The sequence below is a fragment of the Prinia subflava genome, chromosome 2, assembly GCF_021018805.1.
Source record: "Prinia subflava isolate CZ2003 ecotype Zambia chromosome 2, Cam_Psub_1.2, whole genome shotgun sequence".
Classification (NCBI taxonomy): domain Eukaryota; kingdom Metazoa; phylum Chordata; class Aves; order Passeriformes; family Cisticolidae; genus Prinia; species Prinia subflava.
In genome coordinates, this window is record NC_086248.1 from 69,033,129 (window position 1) to 69,059,058 (window position 25,930).

Genomic DNA, 25,930 nt, shown 5'->3' on the forward strand with positions numbered 1-25,930 from the left:
CAAATTTCTGAAGAGTTCTTTCAAGGCTACTTTAAATAATAATTTTTATAGATTTTGAAAAGAGAAAAACAATGTAGCTCAGTATTCTTTTCCTCCAGGTCCTTCTCATGGCTTTTCATAACTGAGTAACTGAGTTAACTATGCAGGGCAGGATTTCCCCCTTTAGTGCCATATGGACAGTGATATTTCTATTTCCTAAAATACATAAAAGTAAAGTTTTGTGTGCAGACTGCAAAGTCTGCAAAATTTTGGCTGCAAAATTTTGGGGTTGGGAAAATTAAGGACCACCGAATCCACTACAATCAGAATCTTTACAGAAATCCGATATACAGGCTCTTATATATTCCTTTCTCTGGTGTCTGAATTCTTCAGGAGCTCCTTCCACTTTTCCCTTTTCCCTTGAATTTTTCAGAATTTAAGGATCCAGATTCACCTCCAACTGAAACTGAGGTTCATGCATGTTTGTGTAAAATAATTCTTGTAGTATAACCTTATTTATAGACAGAGTAAAGACAAAGTAACTTACACAAAATGAATTCCCATACATGAAGAAAGTCATAGTAAATTTAGGATAAAGTTACAAACAAAATTGATCCTTCTGACTTTGTAATCATGGACACATCTGCTTCAATATTTATTTAGAGTCCACTAAAACCTGCAGTCTGTTTTTGGTTGATAGCTGGAAGTGTTTGATTAAATTAATAAAAAATTTGTCAAAATGACATAGGATTTGTCCTTCTTTAATAGAATTGATGGTCTAGTAATGCATATATGGATATTTTAATGGCATGGACCTTCTACAGGCATATAAGATAATATGATACTTACATATCAAATCTTCCCCAAACTGATGTTGTCCAATATGCTCAAATAACGAAGATAGCACTGGCAGGAGAGCAACTGTCGTATAATTAATGATTTGTGTAACTCCTTTTGGCTGGTTTCTGCTGTGTGTAAACTGGCCTTGTTTAAGATTTTCCATTGTTTTCTCCAGATCCTCAGCAGCATTATCCAAAAATGCTCTCAATGCCATCCTAACAGATTCCAGACCAGTTTTCATCACAGTCCTATTCATAGCATGCAAAAAGAATGAAGAAGACTATTCTGTTAGACAAGCATGGAATACAGCTTAGTCTTGGATTATATGAAATAGATAACAGAGATCTGAAGAAAAATCTTTCATCTTTTAACATTGTAAAATCTCCTCAGAGCAGAATAACTGACTGAAAGCAAGCTTCATAGGTATCCTGCAGAACACAAGGATACTTTATCTGTTTTTCCACTGAGCAAATAGTCCTTCAAAATTTAGAAAGTGATTCATTTGCCTTCAGAGGGGAAAAAGAACAAGTACATAAAAAAAAAAATTACTAAGTCTGTGATTTCTGACTCAAGAAAGAGAATCAATCAATCAATCAATAAATGCATTTATTATTAATAAATGCATTTATTATGTAACTATAACACCATAAATCCATGATGTAAAGATATAATCCAGGAGAATTATTACCTTATATGATTTAACTAGTGCAATTACAAAGACACTTTGCTTAAGGAAATATCCATTTAGGCATGCATGAAATAAATTGAGGTGATGTTCTTCTGTAAACTGAGTATCAATCCAGTTCTTTTAGTCTGTTTATTTTAAAGAGTGAATATATACAGTTTCAAGACCAGTATCTTTAAACTTCTGTGTTACCTCCATTAATTCCTTAATCTCCCTCTGGAGCTATTTTTAGATCTCTACCAAGAGCTGAATTCGTGACCTTTACTTGTATCTATATTCTGTCTGTGTGACTGCATGGACCATGGACAATTTAAGACAAAAAAACCACGATATTGCAAACTAAAGGTGTACCATGCAGGAACTGAGCCATATTAATAGCCATGATCATGACTCTACCTCATAGGAAATGGAATATAAAACTTATCCATAAAAGCAACTGCAAATATATTGAGAAAAAGAACTTCCTGCACATGATGCAGCCAATTGAGACTGAATGCAAAGTGAAAAAAGTTACCTTAAAATTTCCATGAAGGAAGTTTAAGCTATCATATTTTGTTTTAAACTGCAAAGGTCTAAAGATCAACTATCAGCAGAGATGGTTGACTACAGTAAATGAAAAGCAACACATTACCCTCCAATATATCAAGGTTGTGGCAGCCATAAACCTCACAATAACAGCTGAAGCAGCTGAATTTAGCATAAAAGTAACACTGAATTCTAGGCAAAGGGTTTGGGGTTTTTTCAAATTAGAACCTGAATTAATTTTGTAAAGAAGAAACTCTATGAGACAGATTTACTGTGCAGTTTTTGATTAAAAAGTGTAAGGAAAAGAATAAAAAATCTAACTTTATTGTGATTTTGAGAAAGTCACATGAATAAAATCACAAACTAACAGCCAGAAGTTTCTGGACAGCGCCGATCTATAGCAACATTTAAAGAGTAACCTAAAAATAGTGTCCTGTCAAATCCTAGCAACTGACCTGTTTTTTAATGGGAATTCTTTTTAACTTCGTAAGTGTTGAAATTCTGTAGTCTTATACAGATAGCCCAAATATAACTGCACATGACTTTCTTCAGTGATTTTCCTTTAGAAAGTGATTTTAGAAAATATAATCAGTATTACCTTGCATCCAAGGTCTGTCCCAGTATGTGAAGACAGTTGACTATTGATGTTGCATCATTTCCTAGACAGGGAGGAAAATTATCCACCAATTAAGCCAAGCATAGGGTATAGCTTGTTGACACGCTGCTAACTGTACCTCTGGATTTAATGAAAGAATAAATGACATAGCAGAAGAGCAACTGAACTTCTGCATAACTTCAAGTTAAAAAACATGCAGTTTTTTGTCTTAGCCTTATTTACACAAATGCAGTAACTAGAGGCAGGAAAGCATCTCTCATAAAATAGCTGAGGCAGTAAAGATGGAAGCACTTAAATGTGGGGTTAATTAGAGCTCCAGTGTATTGTCTGGTTTTAATTTGATTTCTCTAAGTTTTGCTTTAATTAATTCAAGTTTATCTGATTATTTATCTTCCCCCTTCAGTAACATAAAAGCTGTTAAATTTCCGAAGTTGTTATTGCAGAAAGAGAACACTTACAAAAACTGTCATTAAAAAAGTTGGCGCTCCCTACAGTCTGCAGTCATTTATAGCTTAATTTGGTCTACATGAATAACAGTCCCTGACATCATACCCATATTCTGTAATTATTTTTCCCATTTAGGTATGTAAAAAGACACAAGCCTTCATTACAGATGTACATCCCAAAATGCTGCCATGTACGAGCCTCTTACCTCTGAGATCAATTTTTAAGTCCAGAACAGATGTATGCTACACAAATTTCAACCACAGCCTATTTTTACTTTTTTTAATGAAATTATGCATAAAAAGAAAACTGCCTTTTCTTGCTTCTTTTTAAATGCTCTCGATTGAAAAAAAAAGTAGAAACAAATTTAACGTGTAAGAAAGATTTCTGAAAATACTTCTATCTGCATACAGTGATAGATACAGTGTACTATATTTTCTCTCTGGTTGGTGGATATTTCTTAAATATACAAGCAAACATTCAAGTAAAATTAGTAAGTGTTTCAGTGAACTACAGATTTTAAAAGATAAATTGCAAGCAAGGTGTGGGAGGCTCATTGCAGCACTGAGAAAGTTGTTCTGTGCTACCAAAATTAGGAAATACTGTTGTGGTGTTCATCCACAGCAGATTAAACAAACCTAAACCACCACTTCCACGCTGCCTCAGCCAGGCAGCCTCACCTGTTTTTTCACTGGCACATGTGATCATGCAATGGTACAGCGAGCAGATGAGAAAGCAGAGGTGACCTAAAAAAAACCTAACAAAATTACTTCCCCAAAAGATTAGGGTTTTTTGTCAGATCAAATGTTTTTCCTTATTATTTTAACGCTCTAGTGATAGGAATACCTGTGCTGATGAAAATAGCACAGGACTGTGCTAATGACAGCAGGTATGGAGGGAAATATTCAAAGTACACTGGGCTGTGGATTAGACAATCACAGAACCATGGGATGGCTTGGGTTGGAAGGGACCTTAAAGACCATCTAGGTCCATCCTCCTGCTGTGGGCGGGGACACCTTCCACTAGACAAGGCTTACTCAAAGCCCCATCCAACCCGGCCTGAACACTTCCAGTGATGGGGCAGCCACAAATCCTTAGCAACCTGATCCAGAATATAATGGCTTACTAGAAATTTAAACAGCATAAAAATTGAATAAAGCTACTTACACAAATCTGGGGGTTAAATTTGGGAAAATATAAATTAATATGCTCAATTCACAAAAATTATTCACTGAAATCTTTAAATTTCTGTTTGATGAAAACAAATCAATACAGTCTTCCTCATGTACAGCCACAGCTCCCAAAAAAAAAATTCTTGTAATCAAAATCTATTTCCACACTGTCAGGAATGATTCCATGCTGAATGACGATTCCATATTCTCAATGACATTCTCAGATATCAAAGTTGACTATTTAAGTTCACTCTTTAAGACATGCATGCGTAATTTTCTGTTTTAACAAACTCCTATATACATCTTAAACTACATGACTTGCACTTTCATAAATGCAGCTGTATATTCAGAAGCACCATTCAAATGCACAGTAATATAAAATACCTCTACAGAAAAACTATATAGAATTTTGATATTTGTTACAGCAAACTCCACACAATCCATATTATTACTGAGCAGCGCTTGGTCACAGAAGATGCCTTCAAAATGCACAACTAACTTTCTAGGCCCAAGCTGTGCTCAGTTATGAGCATTTTCTCCTCTTCTACACAGTCTATGTATTTGCTGGATTGAGTGCAACTCTCTTAATCAGATTTTCTCACATCACGCAAATCGTCTGCAAGGGAAGACAAACTATAAGGTGACTTTGAATTATTAAGTCCATAGTAAACAACCAAATCATGCTCTGTAGTTTCATGATGACCTTGTCACAATTCATGCCAAAACTACTGGCATAAAGATTTTGTACTCTCTTAGTTACTGCAGTCTAGGAAAAGAGCTAAAAAATTAACTGTAGCCATCACAAATAATCAGCTGATCCTATCTGACTTATGTCCTAGCACTTGAACCCAACCAAACAACAGGAAATAAGCAAGCTGAGACATGGAATAGAAAAGATTTTTTCTTTAGTAATGAAGAAAGTTACATTGGCTTAGGTTTTTAATTTCAACCATGACTCATTTTAGAAAAAAAAAAAATTCTGAAAACCAAATGCACAAATGACAAAAAATATTTCCAAAATTTTAATAGTATACCTGAGCTAGTTCATTCTTTGAAGAAACAACCTAGGGTATAAATCAGAGCTTATGTGTAGGTTTGTGACATATTCCACCCTTCAGAATAAGCTGTAACAATACCACACAGCTGCAGAAATAACTCCATTCCTCCTATGATCTTTCGGCTTTATAGGCAAATCCAATCAGCTCCTCCCAAAATATTTAAATGTGATTATGCCAAAAAACTTTCCAATATTTCTTCTTAGTTTAATGGTTTTCATTATGGTCTGTAAAATTTTTAAACACTACACTGCTGCAGCGAGTTCCTTCCCTTCAAATTGAATGAAATATGCAGGAATTGAGTTAGATGCACATTATCATAATCAAATTCTAATTCACTAGATAATTACCCAATTAGGTATGTTCATGGATGCTGAAATTTGCACTGCATCCATCATAGAAGCCATGTATGCATAGGATGTACTATTCCAACTCTCCTAGCAACATGGCATACAAAAAAATAGCAAAGAAAATGACTGTGCCACACATTGCATATAATGTATACACTTGAAACAGACTTCCAATTGGCATCAATTCAGTGATTTTCACATGGGGTAAGACAAATACCAAGCTCCTGACGAGGCCACATCATACCAGAAAGAGAGTACACATGCGTATGTGGAGTCAAGCACGTCTGGAATATTCAAGGTTTCCACAGAACGTAACTAAGCATTTCAGCCCACTTCTAGTTTTCCTTAATGACTTTCCAATACAAATGTGCAGTTCTAATTGCCTAATGTTTCTCCCAAATGATTTAGAATAACATTACAAATCCATAATTTTAATTTACTCATCAGAATTCTTTGATACGATAATGAAACCAGATATTAGTTAAGACACACAGAAAACAAAACAAACTGCAACCCCCCCACAAACTGAAAACTACAAAAGCTTTTTATTCCACCTGAAGTCATCTTTGATCTACCAGCCTAAAAAATTGGTGGTCTGTGTAGACCATGCATTTCAGCCATGCAGCATGCAAGAAAGCAGCACTTAACACAATGCAAAAATTGCAAAGAAAACCAAGTGATGGCCATGCTAGTATTTGTCAAGGGTCTCCTTACCAAACAGTGAAATCCTATGCCTGACAAGAACTCCAAGTTTGCAGAACAGGCTGAAGACAAAAGAAAAATAAAAGAGAAGAGAAGGGAGAAGGAAAAAAATAAGGGAGGGAGGGGGAAAAAGAAAGAAAAAATAACAGCTGATATATGAGCAGGAAAAGCAACATGATGTCACGCAGAAAGAATCAATTGTCTGAGCAGAATGTGGGACAGAATACTAAAGAAAGAATTTTCAAGTGCATCCTTAACAAACATGGTTAAATAAGCACATATTATAATTAAAAAAAAAAACAAACAAAAAAATCTAAAAGCAAAGCTAATTAATATAAAAGCATTCTGTACAATAACCCACAAGAAAATAACCATCAAAGCTTTAAAAAGTAAAATACGGTCATTGTGCTACACAGGATACCACTAACAATTTGATAACATAAGATAAGGGAATCAGATTAACTGAGGTGTGTGATGGTAAATGTTTAACTAGTTCAATTAGGAGCTTGTAAACTTGAACACAGCAAGAATTCCTTTTGAAGTAAGTTTTTTAAAATATCACCTCTTACATGGTTTAAAACAATATGATCAATGATTTTGTTTCACATGTTTGAACTACTTCCTGTGCTGATGAACAGCACTCCACTGAGAAAAAAGAAGAGTGAAATTTTGCAGTAATTCATAGAAGCAGGAGCAAACTGCCTTACCCAAATTGACCTCAGCTCCAAATTAAGGAGGAATTAGATCAATCATCATTATCTGTTTTGTTGTGAGAATTTTCAGCATGAACATCCATTTTAGTATTATTATTTTATGCTGCAAACCCCTTCATCTGCTATAAATGACACGAACAATAATATCATGTCATTTTATTAAGCTACTTAATTAATAGGCACACTGGCTATTTATTAGCCTCTGATTTAAAAGCAAAAGATACAATAAGCATGTCTGCACAGCCTATGGATGAGATCTGAACATGCTGTTCCATTGACAGACAAGAGCACGGTGTCAAATGGAAACATTTATGTCCAGAATCACAACAGCCAGGTTAATGTAGTATTGAATCCAGCTCATTAGCCAATGCACAGTGATCGACTCTAGCAACAGCAACTGCTCTGTTTTAGAAATGAGTCTGCTTGGTGCGTGTTCAGGGATCTCTGCTCACTTTTTATTCCATGATGCAGACATATACTATATATTCTTTTATGAGGATCTTGGATCACCAAGTCCAACGGGAAAAGCTGTAGAGAAGCATGTCAGCATCATATAGAATTTGTGTCCATTCTGGAAAAGACATAAATAGCTTACCACTCTGTCTTGTGTTCTGACATACAAATGTTACTCAACTGACTGTACCATTCAGTAGATGCTATGCTTTTACAAAGTGAGACAAACTATTATCTACAGTGTGTTTAGTTGAGGTCAAATAAATAAATAAGCTCTGAATTTCTGATACCTAGATTGATTATCAGAATCAATTTTATACAACTACAGTAGTTCAAGAATTTGTAACATGGTCTACTGGATGAGAAATTCAAAAAACCCAATCAAGAAGAGGTTGGTTACAAATACAACAGAATATAATGCCTCATTTCAGGAAGAAGCCTGACCCATATTTTTCAGCAAAATAGATCTGGATTTACTATGTTTTCTGAATATGGAATGGTTGCTGCATATGCTAAGACTTTCACTGCATTATCAATATCCAGAATTATACTCTTGCATAGCTTAATGAATGTAAGTTTATCTTCATGGGAGAAGGAAAGCAGCCAGGAATTGCCTTTAGCTTAAAACAAATTCTGTATAGGAAGTGTACTCAGTAGGATTAGCTATTATTCATCCAAGATTTCCCTGTATCTATTTTCTGCTCCTTGGCTGACACACCTGGATGGCACATAACTCAATGAAGTACGGCAGCAGCTCTGATCTTTTTGCAGGACTATATATTTGGGAATCTCACACAGCTATAGAGCATACAAGCATAAATCCTGAATCTCTGTGCAGCAGATATGCTGATATATCTGACATATTCCAGAAGTAGGGAGTTTATTGGTGTGACTTAACAACTGTAAAAATCCTGTTATCCAGGACATTACAGACAGAAAATTAGCAGTTGATAAAAGACTGGGAAATTATTTATATGCATGCATTTTGATGCAGTTTTTAAATCCCTTGAAGAACGGCATTCAGATAAGCTGCCAGATCAGATTACTCCATGAGATGACGCAAAGTCAAGACAGCCATTACTTACTTGAGCTTAATATTGTGCTAGAAACTTCACTCAGTATTCACATCTTGCAAGCCCTGCATGTCTGCATGACCATCAGCTGGCTGCCAGCCTCAAAATACAGCAATACAATATTGCATAGTTCATGCCCAAGAACAGCCAAGAAGGCATCCATCACACTGCCCACATTACAGGTACTCAACAGGTCCTGTGTGAAGCTTGTAATCCGCCTTACTAAATGGGAAATGTGGGTTTCAACTCAGTCAGAACTGAAATTAGATGAAAACTTCTTAGAGAGAAGGTCTTAAAAAAAGAGTAACTTCAGGGAAAGAATCAAGTATTTCTGTGATAGTACTACTCATTACTATTTATAAAACTAAAGAGCGGAAAGAACCCCCTTATTTTTATGATGGACATTAATAATGATATTTATTGAAACTCAGCTGCAAATAAGTTTGCCTTCTAAATCTAACATAAAATTTTGCAGGAATATTTTTTTCAATATATACTTATTTCTAACAGTGAAAACTGACACATAATTGTATAGTGTGTGCCACAGACTGTGCAAATGTTTCACTGTTGGATATAAGGATAAATTGAAATTCCCTGCATGTGAAAATCATCACCTTTTAAACAGCATATAATAATAACTCTGTACTCTGCTCCATTTATACAATGAATTTTCCTAATGGGAAAAGAAAGTGAAAAATGTTTAATTTGTGTGTACATAAAAATATCTCTGTGTCTCCCACTTCTCACTTTCCCACAATCAACTGCTGCTCTTTAAAGACCAACACACATATACATAGACATTAATATTATTTTAAGCTTTACCTTGTCACCATTTCTTTCTCTTTATTAGAGGCATGGCCTCCACTGCTGAGAGGCCTGCTTGCTGAAGATAAGAAATACAGGCGATGATTTTTAAAATACTGATCAATCAAAGGGAGCACAACCTGAAATTACACCAGAAAGAGTGGTTATCTCAGGACCTTCTTTATTATGTTCTGTATTATACATTGTAAGTCACAACTAAAGACAGGATATTTCAAACAGGTTTTCTGTCTTAATACTTCTATCTGTTTGGATTTTGTCTTTAATAGCTATTCCTCTGAATTTATTTAATAAATGCACTTGATATGCCATCAAGAAAGGCAGCAGAAAAAACTTACATTATTTGAGACATTACATTATTTACTGGGACTTACAAGTGTCTTTTTTTTTTGACAGATACAAGGCAAAAAATGTAATTTAATTTTATCTCAAAATTTAAGATCTTTTCCTAAACCACATAACCAAATACAAATATTGCTCCTCATTCCTTTCAATGTAGGTTTAAAAAAAATCATCTACAACTGTCAGCATTCTAACAGCATTTAGTTCTAGATTTTTCATATGAAGCTCCCAAAACAATCTCACTTACTAAGGGCTTGTGCCACAGAAGTTTTCCTGTTTACTTTCTGCAGTGATTATTACTCGGTGTCCACTACAGGTGTCAGCCAGGAAGAGATCCAAAATAAACGGCCAAAAAGAAAATATGAAATTGCTTCCTTTTTGGAGCATGGTTCACAAGAGAGTGGAATGTTAGCTTCTGAGTCAATCAGCTTGGCAAATAATACCATATGGAAGTACTCTAAGGCACTGAAGTAACAACTTACTGCAAAGGATACCAGGCTTAGAAAATGATGCAAACAGTTGCCTTTTCTTATTCACTATTGAATTCAAAAGGCATTTTGAATATGCAAATACCATACAAGCCTCTATGAGTGAAAGGCATCAGCAGATTTTCTTGGTTTATAATGTGTAAAAATATGACAGAGAAAGGAGAATTGTGCTGAGAGGAATTTCATGACTGTCAGGAGGAAAAGGAAGTGCAAAGTCCTGCACTTAGGGAGGAGTAAGTCCAGTTACACATTGAGGACTAATCAGCTGAAAAGCAGTTTTTCAAAGAAGGACCAGGGGATTCTCAGTGGACAGAAAACAGACCATGAGCCAAAAAATGCAATCTTACTGCAAAGGCAGCCAAAAGCATCCTGGATTGAACTAGACAGAGTGTATCTCAGCAGGTCCAGGGAGGCTGCTCTTCCTCTCCACTGAACTCTGGTGTATGTGGTGTATGTGGTGTATGTGGTTCTGATCTCCCCAGTACAAGAGCAGCATTGACATACTGGAGAGAAGCCAGTGAAGGGTCACAAAGATGATTAAGGAACTACAGCATCTTTCAAATGACAAGAGATTGAGGAAGATGGGACCCTAACCTGGAGAACAGAAGGCTAAGGAAGGAGCTCATCAATGTGTGTAAATATCTAAAGGGAGGGGATAAAGAAGATGAACCCAAGCTCTTTTCAACTGTGACAGGAGCACAGTCAATGGGCACAAACTGAAACATGGTAGGTACTCTCAGACCATCAGGAAACATTTTTTTACTGTCAGGGTGACTGAGCAGTGACACAGGTTGTCCAGAGAGACTGTGGAGTCTACCCTTGGAGATACTCAAAAGATGTCTGGACATGGTTCTCTGACACTGCTAAGCAAAGGGCCCTTCCAACCTCAGCCATTGCGTGACTCCGTGATGGAGATAGCAGCATGGTTTTAGAACAAGAGAAATAACTAGCATGACACTGACAGATACACAGCTGGGTTAGTTCCAATAGCTATTGCTCACACTAACCCAGCTGAAGATTGTAAAAGAGAAAAATATTCAAAATTAGACTCAGCCAGAAAACAGAAAATGTAGAGAGCTTTTGAATAACATCATATGAGTAGGTGCATATCATGGAGCAGGAAATAACAAGAATAAAAAATATAGTCCTGTAATCTTCCCACATTCGTATTTCACCCCACATTGTTTTTAAACTATTTTTATTGCTGCTGTTTTTAATTAATAAAAGAATTAATTTAACACAGAAAAACACCACTATAACAATAACAGTCACTAAAAAATATGTTCTCACTTCTGTTAATCACTATGTTGACAAAGAATAAGGAAAAATATACTGTACTTTGGCAAAAAACTTGATTTCTTGTTCATATGGGAATTGCTCTCCTTTGCCTCTGCTGCCACCATCTGAAGAGAAAAGAAAAATAAGTTCCCTGTCATATATCCTAATTAAAGTCTACTCTGCATTTTTCTTAGGAAGTATACACTATCAACAAATAATACTGGTCATCTTTAGATGTAGATGTAAGGTACCTCAAACAATATAGGCACTAGTTAAAAGTGGCATTTTTTGACTACCTCATTAGAGGAAAACTAATAGCAAATAAAACGTATAAAGAACAACTGTCCAAACCTTCATAAAAGTGTAGGCATCTCATAGTCCAAAGAGATATGGATGTTTTTGTGACATAAAAATCTGGTGCTATGTTTATCTTTTCCTGTTACAGGTGACAATTTGGAAACATGAACTTAGATTCTAATAAAACAGCTTTCTCCAGTTGTTCCCAGGAAAAACAAAATTTATGAAATTTTATTCCTCATTTGTGAACTTGGTACTAAAGAACAAAATTCATAGTTATACCTACCCAACTAAAATTTAAATTGCTTCACTCTTCCCTTATTATAAGAAACAAAATATTTTTCAAAATAAAATTTCTTACAGCTCCCAAACTACTTGCCATTTAATGTCTTCTTTCTAGTAATCTATTGAGGGACTCAAATGGTATTTGTGCCACCAATGTTTCTAGTGTTTCAGTATTTAATCATTACATTCTTGCAGTAATTACAAATTTATGTAATTAAGAATGATGAAGCCATGGTAATCAAGCATTAACAGCAGAAGTAACCTGGTGAGTTATCAAGACCAGACTTTTGCTACTGTAAGTAACCATGGCATATGACGACTCATACATTTGACAAATTTCCCCATTAAAAATAGATTGGTTTTTAGATGAGCACTGATTTAGTCAATCTCCCTGATGTTCCTGGTACTGTCATTTACAGCATCTATGACAATGAGGCACATGTTATGTTATGTTATGTTATGTGGCATTGCAACTCCCATGGTTACAGCAGAAGCCGCATCAGGCCAGATCATCTGGCTTTTCTGCTCACGTAAGGAGCTGGCTTAGGTCACCAAGCTTTTGTATTTTTTACCTTTACCAAAAGCAGATAAAATAAAATCCTTCATAGTGCTGTTGACAAAACATGTGCTGGGTACTTGTGAAAGAACATTCCCATTGTAGGAGCTTGTTGAAGAGGTTTCTCTACTCCCTTTTTGAGAGAAAATTTCAGAATAGTATAAGTGACTAGTTCCATTTGCACTCTGAAAAAGGGATTACATGTGAATAGTAACTATTATTGTGCACATATGAGAGATAATAATTTTGTGCATAAAAGCAAGGGGACAGCTAGTTTTCTTTTTCAAAGAATGAAAGTCATAAATTGTAGCTGAAAAATTTTAATCTGATGAATGAATATGGGAAATTGGAATGAATGGCGGTTCCATAACTCCAAAATTAATGATCTTCTTCAGGAAATTAAAGGTAAAACCAGTCCAGAAATGTACAAATCTTTAAAAAATTTTCCTGGATGCTTTTATAACATCAGACATCTTTGATAATAATTGTTTTAAAATATGTGGAAAAGGTACAATACCAAACTCCAGAATGTACTGATGGGCTTCATCCACATATCTTATAAGCTGCTGAAGGAAACTGTAGGCAAAGCGTTTTTCAATGGAGGGTGTGTCTAATTCCAGGTCCTTAAGTCCTCTGTAAAAAGAAGCAAGGAAATTTTTACACATGCAGAAGGACTCAAAGCATTCTCACCTCTCCATGTAGTCTGACACTATTTTCTCTGATAATGGTCATGTGCTTGTCAATATAAGATTTTTGTGTGTGTGATGTACACAGCACTCTCACACTTACTTAAGTTTTGAGCAATTTGTTAAGACACAACTAGATTTCCCAACCAGAAGGTTAGAAAAAAATTATACTTATCAATCAAAATAATCCACTATTATCATAATTAATTTCCATTACTTGTAAGACATTACTATCTTACATTTCCCTACATGGACGGATTCTTGAGTGAGGAAGTTTGGAAGTTGAAGAAATACTTTGATTTGAACAGTCAAACTAGAAGTAAATCTAATATCCATCACCATGAATTTTCCTGAAAATTCTGCTTGCAATGCAAAAGTTTGGAATAGCTAGGTAGCATTTGTGAAAAATCAGAGGAAAATCAAAACAATGTGATGGAATCGCTTTCCCAGCATGTTCCATCCATCTTAGTTACTCGCCTGATATAAAAAAACACGTCTTCTTTCCACAAGAATGAATCTCCAAAGTGTGAATCCATGTCATGGGATGACACCCCTAGCAACAAGCTGGCATTGACATAAGCCTTGTTTGTGCAGGATCAGGACTTAATTGATGGCATATGAGAAAGCTATTCCTAAACAGCAAGGGAATCAGACACAACTCATCTCCCCCTGACTCAGGCACCAAGTTATACTTGTACTCAGCTAAGCTGCAAGCTTAAAAAGTATACCTACTGCATATATACAGAATAGAACTGCCAGCGTATTGCACACTTATGCTTTCAATTAAAGAATATACCTAGAGACACAAATCTAGTAGATAAAAGATAAGGGAGACAACACTGGAGAACAGAAGTCTCAAGTGGACCATTAAGAAACTTCAGATACAACTTTGGAGAGGGCCACCTGAACTTTGGAACTCCTAAGAGGAAGGGACATGAGAATTTGGATTATTTCAGGCAGCTCAGTACACAAAGCAATGACAGACTGTACTGGGGGGAAGAATCAAGAAAGAGCAAAGTGCAAAAGAGATGAAAACAGATTTCAAAATAGCTGGCCACATGTAAACTGTCAAATCAATTGACTGCCTGAGCCCTGTACGTCATCTGTAGAGCTTGTCCTATATTATTAAATGCTTTTGTACCTGTATCTCTGTGTAATGTCACTCAGTATTCCATGTGCTGTCAGGAGTAGATGGCAGCCACTGGCAAGACCAGCATGAGCTGGATACTGAGCCAGCAACTGGAGTCAGGCTTGGGGTGTAGGTGCCCCCAGGTCTGTGACAAATGGGCTGAATGAAGTCTCAAGAATCAGTAGCTGGAGATGCCACAGCTTTGGGGAACATCTCTATGGGCCCTACAGACCCTGAGCCCAGAGTGGCAGCTTCATCAGGGGACTGGCATCAGTGCATTTGGTAGTAGCCACTGGAGTCAGACAGTCAAGGGCACAAAGCACTGTCTGCAACTCCAGCAACTGGAAGTTTTGGTTGCCTGCCACTGGGATGGGAATGCTGTGGACTAAAAAATTCCAGCTAATTTGAAGGAGCAGTGTCAGTAAGATGAGTGAGAGCTTCTGCACCAGCAGCTGAAGCGGGCCAGAGTGCCACATGCTTGGCAGGGGGCACATGTTTCTATCTTCCATAAAGCCATTTTGCATGGGGGTGAAGTGACCCCAATGGTCACTGTCAAATGAAGACGGTAAAGAAATGTGAGCAAGGCATATATGGCAGAAAGTACAGTGGTGAGCAGACCAAATTAAAACATGAATCAGGCCCTTGATTGTTTGGACAAGGCAGTTGTCAAAGGTGCAGCAAGCACATTGAATTTAATGTCATGGAAAAGGCTGCATTTAACCAGCCCTGAAGGGTTCACATGTAGCAAGAAGTAGACTAGTCTAGTACCCTACTAGAGCATGGGTGTGTCCAAGCTAATGGTTATTTTTCCATCCTTCCACTCCCCCAAAAACCCCAAAAGCCACTTTTCACTTGTGTTTAACAGGAGTAAAAGGGGTTAGTACTCCTGAATTCAGACAATCATTTTGACAGGGAATAAGGAAAGAAATCTTTGCTAACATCCTTCTTTGTACATCCTACTGCACTGACAAGAAGTAAACTCGATTTTTCCAGGTAACGTGAAAGATTTTACCAAAACTATTAGATTAACTGTGGGACTCTAGAAACAGGCTGGAATTCATATGTAATAGAAAAGAATGGAAGTAGGCAGATTTTACGTAGATGTGCAAGGCTAATTAACTCACAATGATTACTTAAATTGATCTCAGTGACTGTTTCATTCACTTATTAATGTTCAAGTCATGCAAGGCTCAGATATGCTTTCAGCCTTTTAAGGTGATTCTGATTTCCTAAGTCATGTTGATGAAACAGAAAAGGCTCCAAATTAATTAAAATTTTATTCATGCTATATTTAGCAGATAAATACACCATATTAAAATAAGTTATACATGTTATTCTGCAGACTATTCACTATTACATTTACTCTGTGGATTGTTAAAAATTATTTGGAACCATCACTTTCCACTTTTAAAGATTTTAATAATACTGTTAATGAACTAAATGAGTCATAGGTTTTAGAAATAAAACTGTCTTACCTAACCAAGTGTCTAGAAATTCCTTTAGAGAGGGACATGTGCTTGAAGATGTGCATGAACCTATAACTAAGACTTAATAATTCCATCACTTGTAGAAAATGAATAAGTTTACTGACAGTTGGATGCATGGACACATGCCAGAAAGAAAAAGCTGCAATATTGAGAGGGAAGGTAGAAGACATACAGACATTCTGGAGAACTCTGTTCATGCCTTCCAAAAACCCTGCTACTAACTTTGGAATGCATTTCTTCCTTACAATGTTTTGTATGAAGGAGCTCATCCTTATTCCCACCTACTGAAACAAAGAAATTATCATGGAGTTCTGGTTTGATAGAAGAAACCTCAAAAAATAAGCAATAACAGAAACCAAACAACTCCACCACAACCAACCAAACCACAAAACAAAAAAACAAAACAAAAAGACAAAACAAAACAACAACAACAACAAAAACCAAAACACAAACAAAAAACCACCAAAAAACACAAAAAACAAACAAACAAACAAACAAACAAACAAACTAAAAAAGACCACTGAGGACTATCAGAAAACTTCTGTGACATTAATACTGAGAACTGAGAATTACCTGGAGACAACATATCCATTAATCTGTAGAAATTTCAGAATATCCTGTGCTTTTTCTCTGTCCTTGGCTTTTTCTTTGGCTGTGAGTGTATCATAAGGAACAAGAAGGGGATGGTTGCCTCCTCCTACTAAGGAGCATCAAGAGAATTAAAAATTAAAGAGTTATCTGTTGACTTGGTAAGTCCCAGCATGTAAAAGTACTATCACAACAATACACAGCACATTACAGAAAATTCTACTCTGAAATATACTTGTCTGTTTCTTTACACAGATGTTAAAAAATATTCAGATAGAAACTTAAATATGGTTACATTGTTCTAACATATTTGCTACAAGTATCAGTTAAATAGCTGAACCTTTTGCAAAAAAACTCTTAGGTAAGGAAAAATGCTTAAATGTTAAAAACATGTATTACAACTACAACTTCATTTAATGAAAACTGAAAATATTTCAATAAATAGCTGATAATTTTCTAAGAAAAACTACATATAAACAAATATGTAAACATACACAAAGTCCTGCTTTTAAACATTCTAATGATAGGGTTCATCAAGTTTAGCAAGATATACAAATATCTGAAAATATATTAAAGTGATACATTTCTATTACTTTACAGTAATAAATTAAAGACAGAAAATTAGAATACATCATTCAAACATGGTTCACATCCTGTCCAGCAGGATCAAAAGAATGCTGCAAAACCAGAGGTAAACAGAATAAACTTCATTCTATTGCTTACTAAAATCTGATGTAGTTATATCTACTGCATGTAGATATTTAATTTTGAAAGAAAAGAATGCTGCTCTTGTAAAGGTAAATATCCGCATAAAAAGCATCATTCTTAGGAGTTGAACTTCTAAAATCACCATCACATAACACAACACAATAAATTCCTCTGGCAATTGCCCTAAGACCCCGGGAAACTGTAAGGGTAACGGTAAAATTTACCTCTGAAAAAACACTAAAGAAAGTATCAGAATAATAACATACTTTATAAGGAACAAATTCACTATACAAAATACCAGAGACATACCACTGGATGATTTTTATAAAGCCACCTATTCTGAAATTTTCCATTAGTTCTGCCTGAATACATTTAGGGACATGCCAAATGATAACCTAGTGGGAAAGTCTGATGGTGGATTGGGTTTTTTGGTTTAGTCTGGATTTGTCTTAGGAAGTAGTCTTTAACATTGGGATGATTGGATTTTATTCTCTCATCCCCAACATGATCTAACTATACCACACGACAGCTGGGCAAAACGCAAATAAATTCACATTATTCTTTTGTTCTTTACACATGGGGGGAAAAAAGGATTAGCATATGACTATACTGGAGGAAAACCCTCAGAAGTTCTTGGAGGCCAAGTTTTGCTCAGCTGAAAAATTCATCTACTTTTCACATGCAAAACTCTCCATCAGAAGTCTCTCCTTCAATCACTACAGCCAACTCCAGACTTCCCATACTGTACAACACACCAAATACCATACAGTATTCTCACTGAAGGGCTTTATGGCAAAATTCTGCTTTCAAAGCTGTGAAATGCAGTTGAAATACTGAAATATCTCATCTTTCTGTAGCCTATGACTTCTCAAACTCGGCCCATCCAGAGGCTACTTATTCTGAGGAAGGTTTTACAGAAAAAGAATATAAAAATTACATTAACAGGAAATATAATTAAAGGCATGGCAATTTAAAGTGTTTATCAAAGGCACTTCCAGATATAACTTTGCCTTAATAAAACCTTAACTGCTATACCCTTTCTGGAATTTAGACCAATTTTGGTGCATACAGTATACTAGACACCTTCAGACAAGGTAAAATCCTAGCTTCAACCGTTTGCAACTGGGAACTTGTTTTCTCCGTGTGCTAATATAATGTTATCTGGAAAAAAAAAATCAGCTTTAACACAAATAAAAAATGCTTTTAACACAGAAGAAAAACAGTAAATTACACTACGTATGAAAAAAAATTTTCATTCAAGTAAGTAGAGATCATGAAGCACATTCAATTTTTAAATGGAATCAAGTATCTGCTGCAGGTTTTTCCACTTGTCAATTCAACACACAATATTATGCAGTACTTAGCAAACACTCTTTAGATCTACCTGCAATAAAAGAGGCAGTACAAATGAAATCATAGTCTATTGGGTAATAGTCTAAAAGATTAATGCTAGAAGGAAAATGGATTAATGTGGCTTAAATTTATTTACAACCCATGAGTTTACTTCCCTTGATATATTTGAATTGGTAAACTACTTAAGCAAGAGCAGTTACACTTGGTACAACTTTCAGGCACTAAAAATTACAGTCTAGGATAGTCAAGAAATAGTCATAGTCAAAAAATCTACTGTTTCTTCTTTGTTAATTTAAATTTGCTGCTCCTTTTTCTTCTTTTTAATGTTTTCTGAAATGCATGACCTAAGGTAGTCACAGAAAAATTAAAATACTGTAAATATCTATGGTTAACATTACCTTTTGCTTCAAGCTCCAGTTTCTTTTTCTTTGCCCATATGTTATGGTAGTTTTCAGCCATCATCTCAGCCATAGCCTTGGGAAAATGGAGAGCTTAGTGATGTGGGTTGCAATGAATAAATCTCAGACAAGTTTCTGGTTGATAACAAGTTTTGTTCTCTGAGAAGTTTAATACAATTACACTGTAATGGTTCACTGGAAACAAGCTTTTATTGAAAAAAAACCTATCATATAGACTTGGGGTAGAATCAGCATGGATATAAAAGTCAGGAACCTGGTGCTGGGGAAAGAACTCTTATTACATAAAACAAGAAACCACAAAGAGAAGAACAGTCTGGAAATAGTACTGGGGTGTCAGACGGGGGACTTCATTCTCAAAACAAGGCCCAAAAGAACCCTCTGAAGGCACTGCCAAGGGAAAGAGAGAGCAGCAAGCCAGGGGACCGAATCAACATTGCTACTGCTGGCTGTGGCAGACTAATTATGAACCCATGGCTATAGCTTCTTCTCTGTGGATACTGTGCTCATTTGTGTGACCACATTGTTAAAACACCAACGCCTTTGGAGCATAAATTAGTCTATATATTCCTCCTATAAAACAAACTCCTTCAGACTGGTGAACTAGAAGCTAGATCCCAAACCAAGTAAAGCAGACAAGTTCTCCAGTGTCTGTCTAGCAGGAAGTATTTCAATTTCAACTATTATATTTCAATAGTATAAAACAACTATTTAAATCCACCTCTACTGTCCTCCTTGTTGTGTACTCTCCCATTGTGTAGAGTGGTGAAATTTACTGCAGATTTCACTTTTTATTTCTTACATGAACCTACAGAAACCTTCTCATCTTCAGTAAGGATTTTGAACAACAAGTATATCTCAATACCAATGTCTTTATTTTGAGAATACTCATGAATTCAGAAACATTTCAGCCATATCTTATCTGTCCACAAAACGATTTGTTTCATAAACTTTTTTCCAGTGAATAAAATATGATAACATTTCGGTTCTGTATGATAGGTGCCTTCTGTCATGCACACTCTGACCCTGGTATTTTGATAATCCCAATTCAGACGTTATAAAGATGCACACAGTAGTCTGTGTTTTATAGCACCTAGCAAAGCAGAGTGCCATGAAGATGTTTTAGAGCAAGACATAACTGCTCATGGAGCTAGGATGTGACCAGGTGACTTCAGACCAAAATGAGGAGTATTTTGAAAACTTAGCAGTTTAAGACATGGTCATGATTCTTGCTAGCTAACCCTGAACCCCAACTTCAAAGATATTAAATATTTTCTAAAATATTCAAAATTACACATAGTTAATTTTTAAAACTCAGATCTCATTAATACCCAATATGTTTAGATATTTCCTCAATATCTGTATCAGGACAACTAATAGCTGAAATTGCATTTTAATTAAATTTGTTTAGCTTTTAAATAACAGATTCTGAAGCTGGTTTCAAAGAAGACCTCTCTCCATAGGACAAATGAATCATAAAGCCAACAAGCTCTACCTTATAGCTAAGGGCTACAAAGGACATACAAATAATGACAAGAGATAGAGGACAGAGTATAATATAAATATGCAAGGAACTAACAGAAGTTCCAATGCCCTTTCTATTTACTTTTATCTGGGCTTGGTTTACTGCATCACAATACTATGATGTAATGTTCACATCATGAGCTGTTTCCTGAGCATTAAAAACAGTCTGCAAATCTTTCAACTATACTGGGTTTATACAAACATTAAACATCATAATTGTAAGGAATCTTTGTCATCAATTTAAAATAAGAACATAATGATAGGGGCAGCTATTCAGTTATCAATTTTACAAACTCTTCTGAATGATCAGCAATCTACTGACAGTTAATCACCAGAAAACTCTTAAAGCCAGTCAGCAATCTAAAACTGCTAGAACTATGAAACTGGAAACTGCAAGACAGAAATCAAGGAGTGAAAATCCACCGTGAGAATTTTTTTAGAGGTACAGTAGTGTATATACTGCACATTTAGTCAATTAATTTATTACCTCTGCTTGTTTGCACTATAGTAAAAGTCAGTATAGGCAAAGTTAAGCCTGTGTTTCAGGACTATATTGTAGTCAGCTTTGAACACCATGTTGCCATTACTAGACTGGTATAAACACTCATGCTAACTGATTTAAAGCTATTTAATATATAGGTATATATTACCTATATAAATTACGTTGCAATTATACTCACAGAAAATTAGTAAACTGTAAAACCAAGCACCATATTCCAGCAAACATCACGAAAAAAATCCTATCTAATGACAGGAACAGATTATCAACTAAAACATATTGGTCCAAACAGCACCAACCAACTGACTCATTTGTCCAACCCCTTGCTTCTCTAGCCTCACAGTACTTAATGGTTTCTCAATCTTATTCCTTCAGTTTAGAGGAAAAAAGAGCATTGACTAAATGCCTTGGAAAGATGGTGGAGAAACGAATGGGAACAAAAAAAAAAATGATGCTGCTAGCTCTTCTAAAAAAGATTCTCTTCAAAATTACAAATCTTCACAAAGTGAACTGGGAAAATCAATCCAGGACTAAAGAAAATTTTGAAGGTTTTCAACATGAACCATGTTTTTTAACACAGGATCAGAGAGAAGCAATGAAAACGACCAAAAAGCCCAAACTTAAAGCATATCAAAATAGGTAATATTTGGTACCAAATTGTTTAAAATAAACTAGCAAAGCAGACAAAATTAAATTTTAAAACAAACAATAAGCATTTTAGGTGTTTCTGACTTACATGTAAGTCTCTGGAGAGGGTGACATTGCTCATGTCAATTGCTCGAGGAGTGTAACCATGGGCTGTATCTACAGAGATCTGAATGACAAATGTGCAGAACAGTGGAGTTACACAAGCATTTAATATGAAGAAGTTAACATTAACAAGATATTGAAAGTAATTAAGAAATTTAAAGAAAAAGTCACTTGTAGATCTCTAGAGAGCAAAAGGATCTTTTGTGGCCCAGTTCAAAATTTATCAGGGGTGGTAAATTTCAGTGAAAATTAGGCAAAGGGCAACAGAATTTGTTCCCAAAAACAGATGGCCATCAGATACAAATCCCTTTCATTTAAATAAACATTTCACTTGAACTCATTTAGGGTTTGAACTTATTGTGGATGGGGATAAAGTTACTATTATATCTCTGAATATATGTGAATAATCTAGAGATTCTTTTTTTCCTTTAGCAGGCAAAATCTCACACAGTCTAGTTTAAGGAAAATTCAGGCAAAAATCCAACTTTTAATTTAGCTTTTCTATACCCTATTTCTCCATTTAAGACTAGAACCTATAAATAGTCTTCTTTTACCTTCTGTATCTCCTCCATAAATATCACCATTTCTTATTCTTTCTTTTTACTATCTAAATTTGTCAGAGGCTTGCTCATTACACTGACACAAATGGTCAAAGGAAAATAAAAAGTGACAGTGGTTCCCTGGGTGACAAGCCACTGACACCAGAAGGGTGGCTAGAAAAGGGCACTGACAGGCTTTCCTCTTTGGATTATGCAGTAACAGGTACTTTTTGCTTTAAAAAGAGAAGTATCCAGGCTTTTCTTACTGTGTGTGATATTATTTTCATATACACGTATACAACCACCTAGAGTCCTAAAAGTTCAAAGGCTTCCTTTCAAAAGGTAGTTATTATTAATAGACAATAACACAAAGTTTTCAGGAGAGCAGCTCACTTGACTGGTTTGAGATATGCGACGCGTCCGATTATACAGTGCCATTGAATCTCCCTCCCGTGTCCTTTCAATTCGCCAGCCCCATGCCAGCATGGTTTTTAGTGATTCTTTGATTGGCCACCGATAAATTTCCTTCTCCTAGAAGAACGTACATGCAATAATTAACTTCATTATGTAGGTGTACAGAGCAAAAGATAACTATTGGACTTTTCCCTGCTTATACTGAGATGCAAAGAAATGTGCTGAATTCAACCACTATGGCTCAGGGTTATTAAAACAATATAAGAAAATAATATAGATATTAAAAAGTTTATGTATCATTTCAGAGGCAGGAAGAATAATTCTGGCCCTGCAGGAAGCTGATGATCTCAGGGATAACTGTGGTAATAGCATTCTCAGACATGAAATCAAGGGTGGAGCAGAAATTATCAGGATTAACACAGTGTTTTATCAGCTACATGAACCAAAAAACCATAACTATAGAATCATAAACAAGTCTGTGCTGGAAGAGAACTCTGGACACCTTCTGCCTCTACCTTCTGTTGAGGTCAGATAAGGTACCTAACTGGGCTATCAGGATTAGGTTATCTAGGTCTTGCTGTGTCATGCCTTCAATGTGCAGGTGATTTCACCACCTTTTGGGCAATGTTTAAGCTGTCAAGATCAGGATTTTCAGAAAGCATTTCTGCTAAAGAAGCTTACACCCATTGCCTCTTGTCTTGTCACTGTGCACACCTGTGAAGAGAATACATCCATATTCTTTGTAACTAATACTTCGGAACCAGGAAACCAACACCATGTCTCCAGCAACTTTCTCTTCTTTAAGCTGAACAAACCCAGTTCCTTCAGCACTGCTTTATTTACATCAAGTTCTCCAGATGTCTAATCATCTCCATGGTTTTCTGCTGGAGACCAGACAAAGCCTAAACCTGAGTCCTCACTAAGCAAGAAGGCATTCCTGTATGACCTTACTGCAAAAATAGAGTGGAAATCTGTTTCACCATAAGTTATGCCATGTAGATTCAGCTATGTGAGAAAAAGTTGGAGCAGCCTATTTATTATGCAATAAAACACTTCTGTATCTTTTCAGGATTTTGAGGAAGGCAACAGCCACACATTAGTTGACATAGTGTAAATATTTTTTTTCTTAAAATGATGAGAAGACAAGGCAATATTTTCAGTGATATTTCAGCAGCCCTGGATCAAGCATGAAGAAATCCCTTACCTTTTCAGACAGTAACTTATATTGTTTCATTAATGGTTGCACTTTTGCAGATTCAGAAAATGTTTCACCATAGGTCCATCCATTGGCAAACTGAAAACAGCAATAAGAAAGATAAAATGAGGAAATGCCAAAATTTATGAAAAATACATTTTATTGGTAGAAACTAACTTAATAATGCTTCTGCAGAACTATTCTCTTAAAGTTTCCTTTTTACTACTTTCTCAACATTTTCTCAAACAACATTTATATTATCTACAAATTAAGCTATGAATCATGTAGCATGCCATGTTTTTGCAAAGTAACAATTACCAAAGCAACCATATCAATACACTTTTCTTTCATAGATTTTTATAAAGCCGAATATTGTGCTACAGCTGAGAAACTATTTTTTAATGCCGGACAAGCAAAATGCATAAAGAAATAAAAAGACTAAAGAGCTTATTTGGTTACAGAAGAAAAAAAGAGAAAATTCAGGTCCATGAAACTGTTAAATAATTAGCAAGCATATTTACTCAAAAGCCAGCAATAAAAATGATGACATTATTGAATACTATTTTGAAATACTCATTTGCACTTAGACAACTTTCCCCCAACTATATTTCAAGAAAATAGTATGCCTATATCTTACTTACATACCAGCTTGTAGCATTATGAAAAATAATAACATTCACAATAAAATATTTTAAAGATGAAATTGATTCAAATTAAAAAAATTATTTTGCTTTAAGAGGAATGTAGATTTTACCTTTTCCATTGACCATTTGTCATGAGCATGTTCTGCGTATTTGTTAATGAAATATTCTAGCTTTTCAGGGATCGTAATGCTAAAAGTGAAAAGAAAAAATCAGCATAATATCACAGGCTAAAATTGAATGTTTTTGTTGTAAAGAAAACTTCAAAATAAATAATAAATAATGCACACACCCTTTCCTGTGCTCTTCTTCTCACATACAGTTTGCTGCAAGCCCAAATTAAATCAAGGAAGATATCTGAATTATTTCATGGGCACTGAATGGCAACCACAGCTGTTGTAGGAATTTAACATCTTTGACAAGTGTGCAGGGAAAAATCAATAATGAGATCAAGCACTTGTGCTTTTCATCCCATATTTTCTTAGTATTAAAGCCATAACTACAACCCATAGCTTCAGAAATATGCTAGTAACTTATTGCACATGTCCATTAAAAATTGTGTTAACAGTCCTGTTTGAAACATTATTTATTTTATAAATTCAAAAAATTTATCAAATATCAGTTGTTTATTTCATCAGCATTGCAACAAATGAAAGGGAATAATTACTTTTGATCTCTGATGAACTAGTTATATCTTCCCTCCTAACAAAGAATTTCAGTATGGGTAGTGTTAGGGTGCCATCTACTGTGAAATGGAAGTCTGAATTTTCAGTCTTAGGGTGGAAAAAGCAGAAATGTAAAATCAAATTATGTCAGAGCAACAGTTTGCAAGAGCCTCATACACACACAAAGGTCAGAAAACATTCATTCAGCACTGACACAGGTTTTTTTATTGTTTGGAAGATTCTATTTTGAGGAGGAACTCTATTAATGCTATAATACTTCAAACAATTTCAGAAATGCAATAAAATTACAAGTACACTAACATCCTATTATCTACACCTTCATACAAATAGGTCCAGTACCAGTAAGCAAGGCAAAGCTGGATGTGCATGTTAAAAGAATTTAGAATAATTTGGAGGTTAGAATGCTAGCAGGAGTTCTGTCTTTGTCTTGAAAGATCACAGAACTGTTGACTCCTTTATCAATGAAGTGACATATAATTTTGTTAATATTAAGTAAGATTTTTGAGTTTTTCAATTCTATTCCAGCTATCTACAATTTCTTTTTCTGAAATGAAATACCAGATAAATACTCAGTTAAATGGTAATACAATATTAAGAAATTTTGTTAAACCTTCACATATTTTAATATATCTTAGAACAT

The 25,930-nt window shown here is 35.3% G+C and overlaps 1 protein-coding gene across 1 annotated transcript in view; it reads right to left on the reverse strand.

The window, feature by feature from the left end:
• Positions 1–25,930, reverse strand: part of RYR2 (ryanodine receptor 2) — a 383,210-nt gene that overhangs the window by 80,474 nt on the left and 276,806 nt on the right. The window contains exons 54-65 of the mRNA XM_063390404.1: positions 24,718–24,796; positions 23,973–24,062; positions 22,748–22,885; positions 21,802–21,879; positions 19,025–19,100; positions 16,551–16,677; positions 13,193–13,308; positions 11,598–11,662; positions 9,430–9,551; positions 6,381–6,430; positions 2,628–2,688; positions 829–1,067 (exon numbers count right to left, since the gene is read on the reverse strand). Coding sequence (XP_063246474.1) covers positions 829–1,067; positions 2,628–2,688; positions 6,381–6,430; positions 9,430–9,551; positions 11,598–11,662; positions 13,193–13,308; positions 16,551–16,677; positions 19,025–19,100; positions 21,802–21,879; positions 22,748–22,885; positions 23,973–24,062; positions 24,718–24,796 — 1,241 coding nt within the window. The remainder of the gene's footprint in view (positions 1–828; positions 1,068–2,627; positions 2,689–6,380; positions 6,431–9,429; positions 9,552–11,597; positions 11,663–13,192; positions 13,309–16,550; positions 16,678–19,024; positions 19,101–21,801; positions 21,880–22,747; positions 22,886–23,972; positions 24,063–24,717; positions 24,797–25,930) is intronic.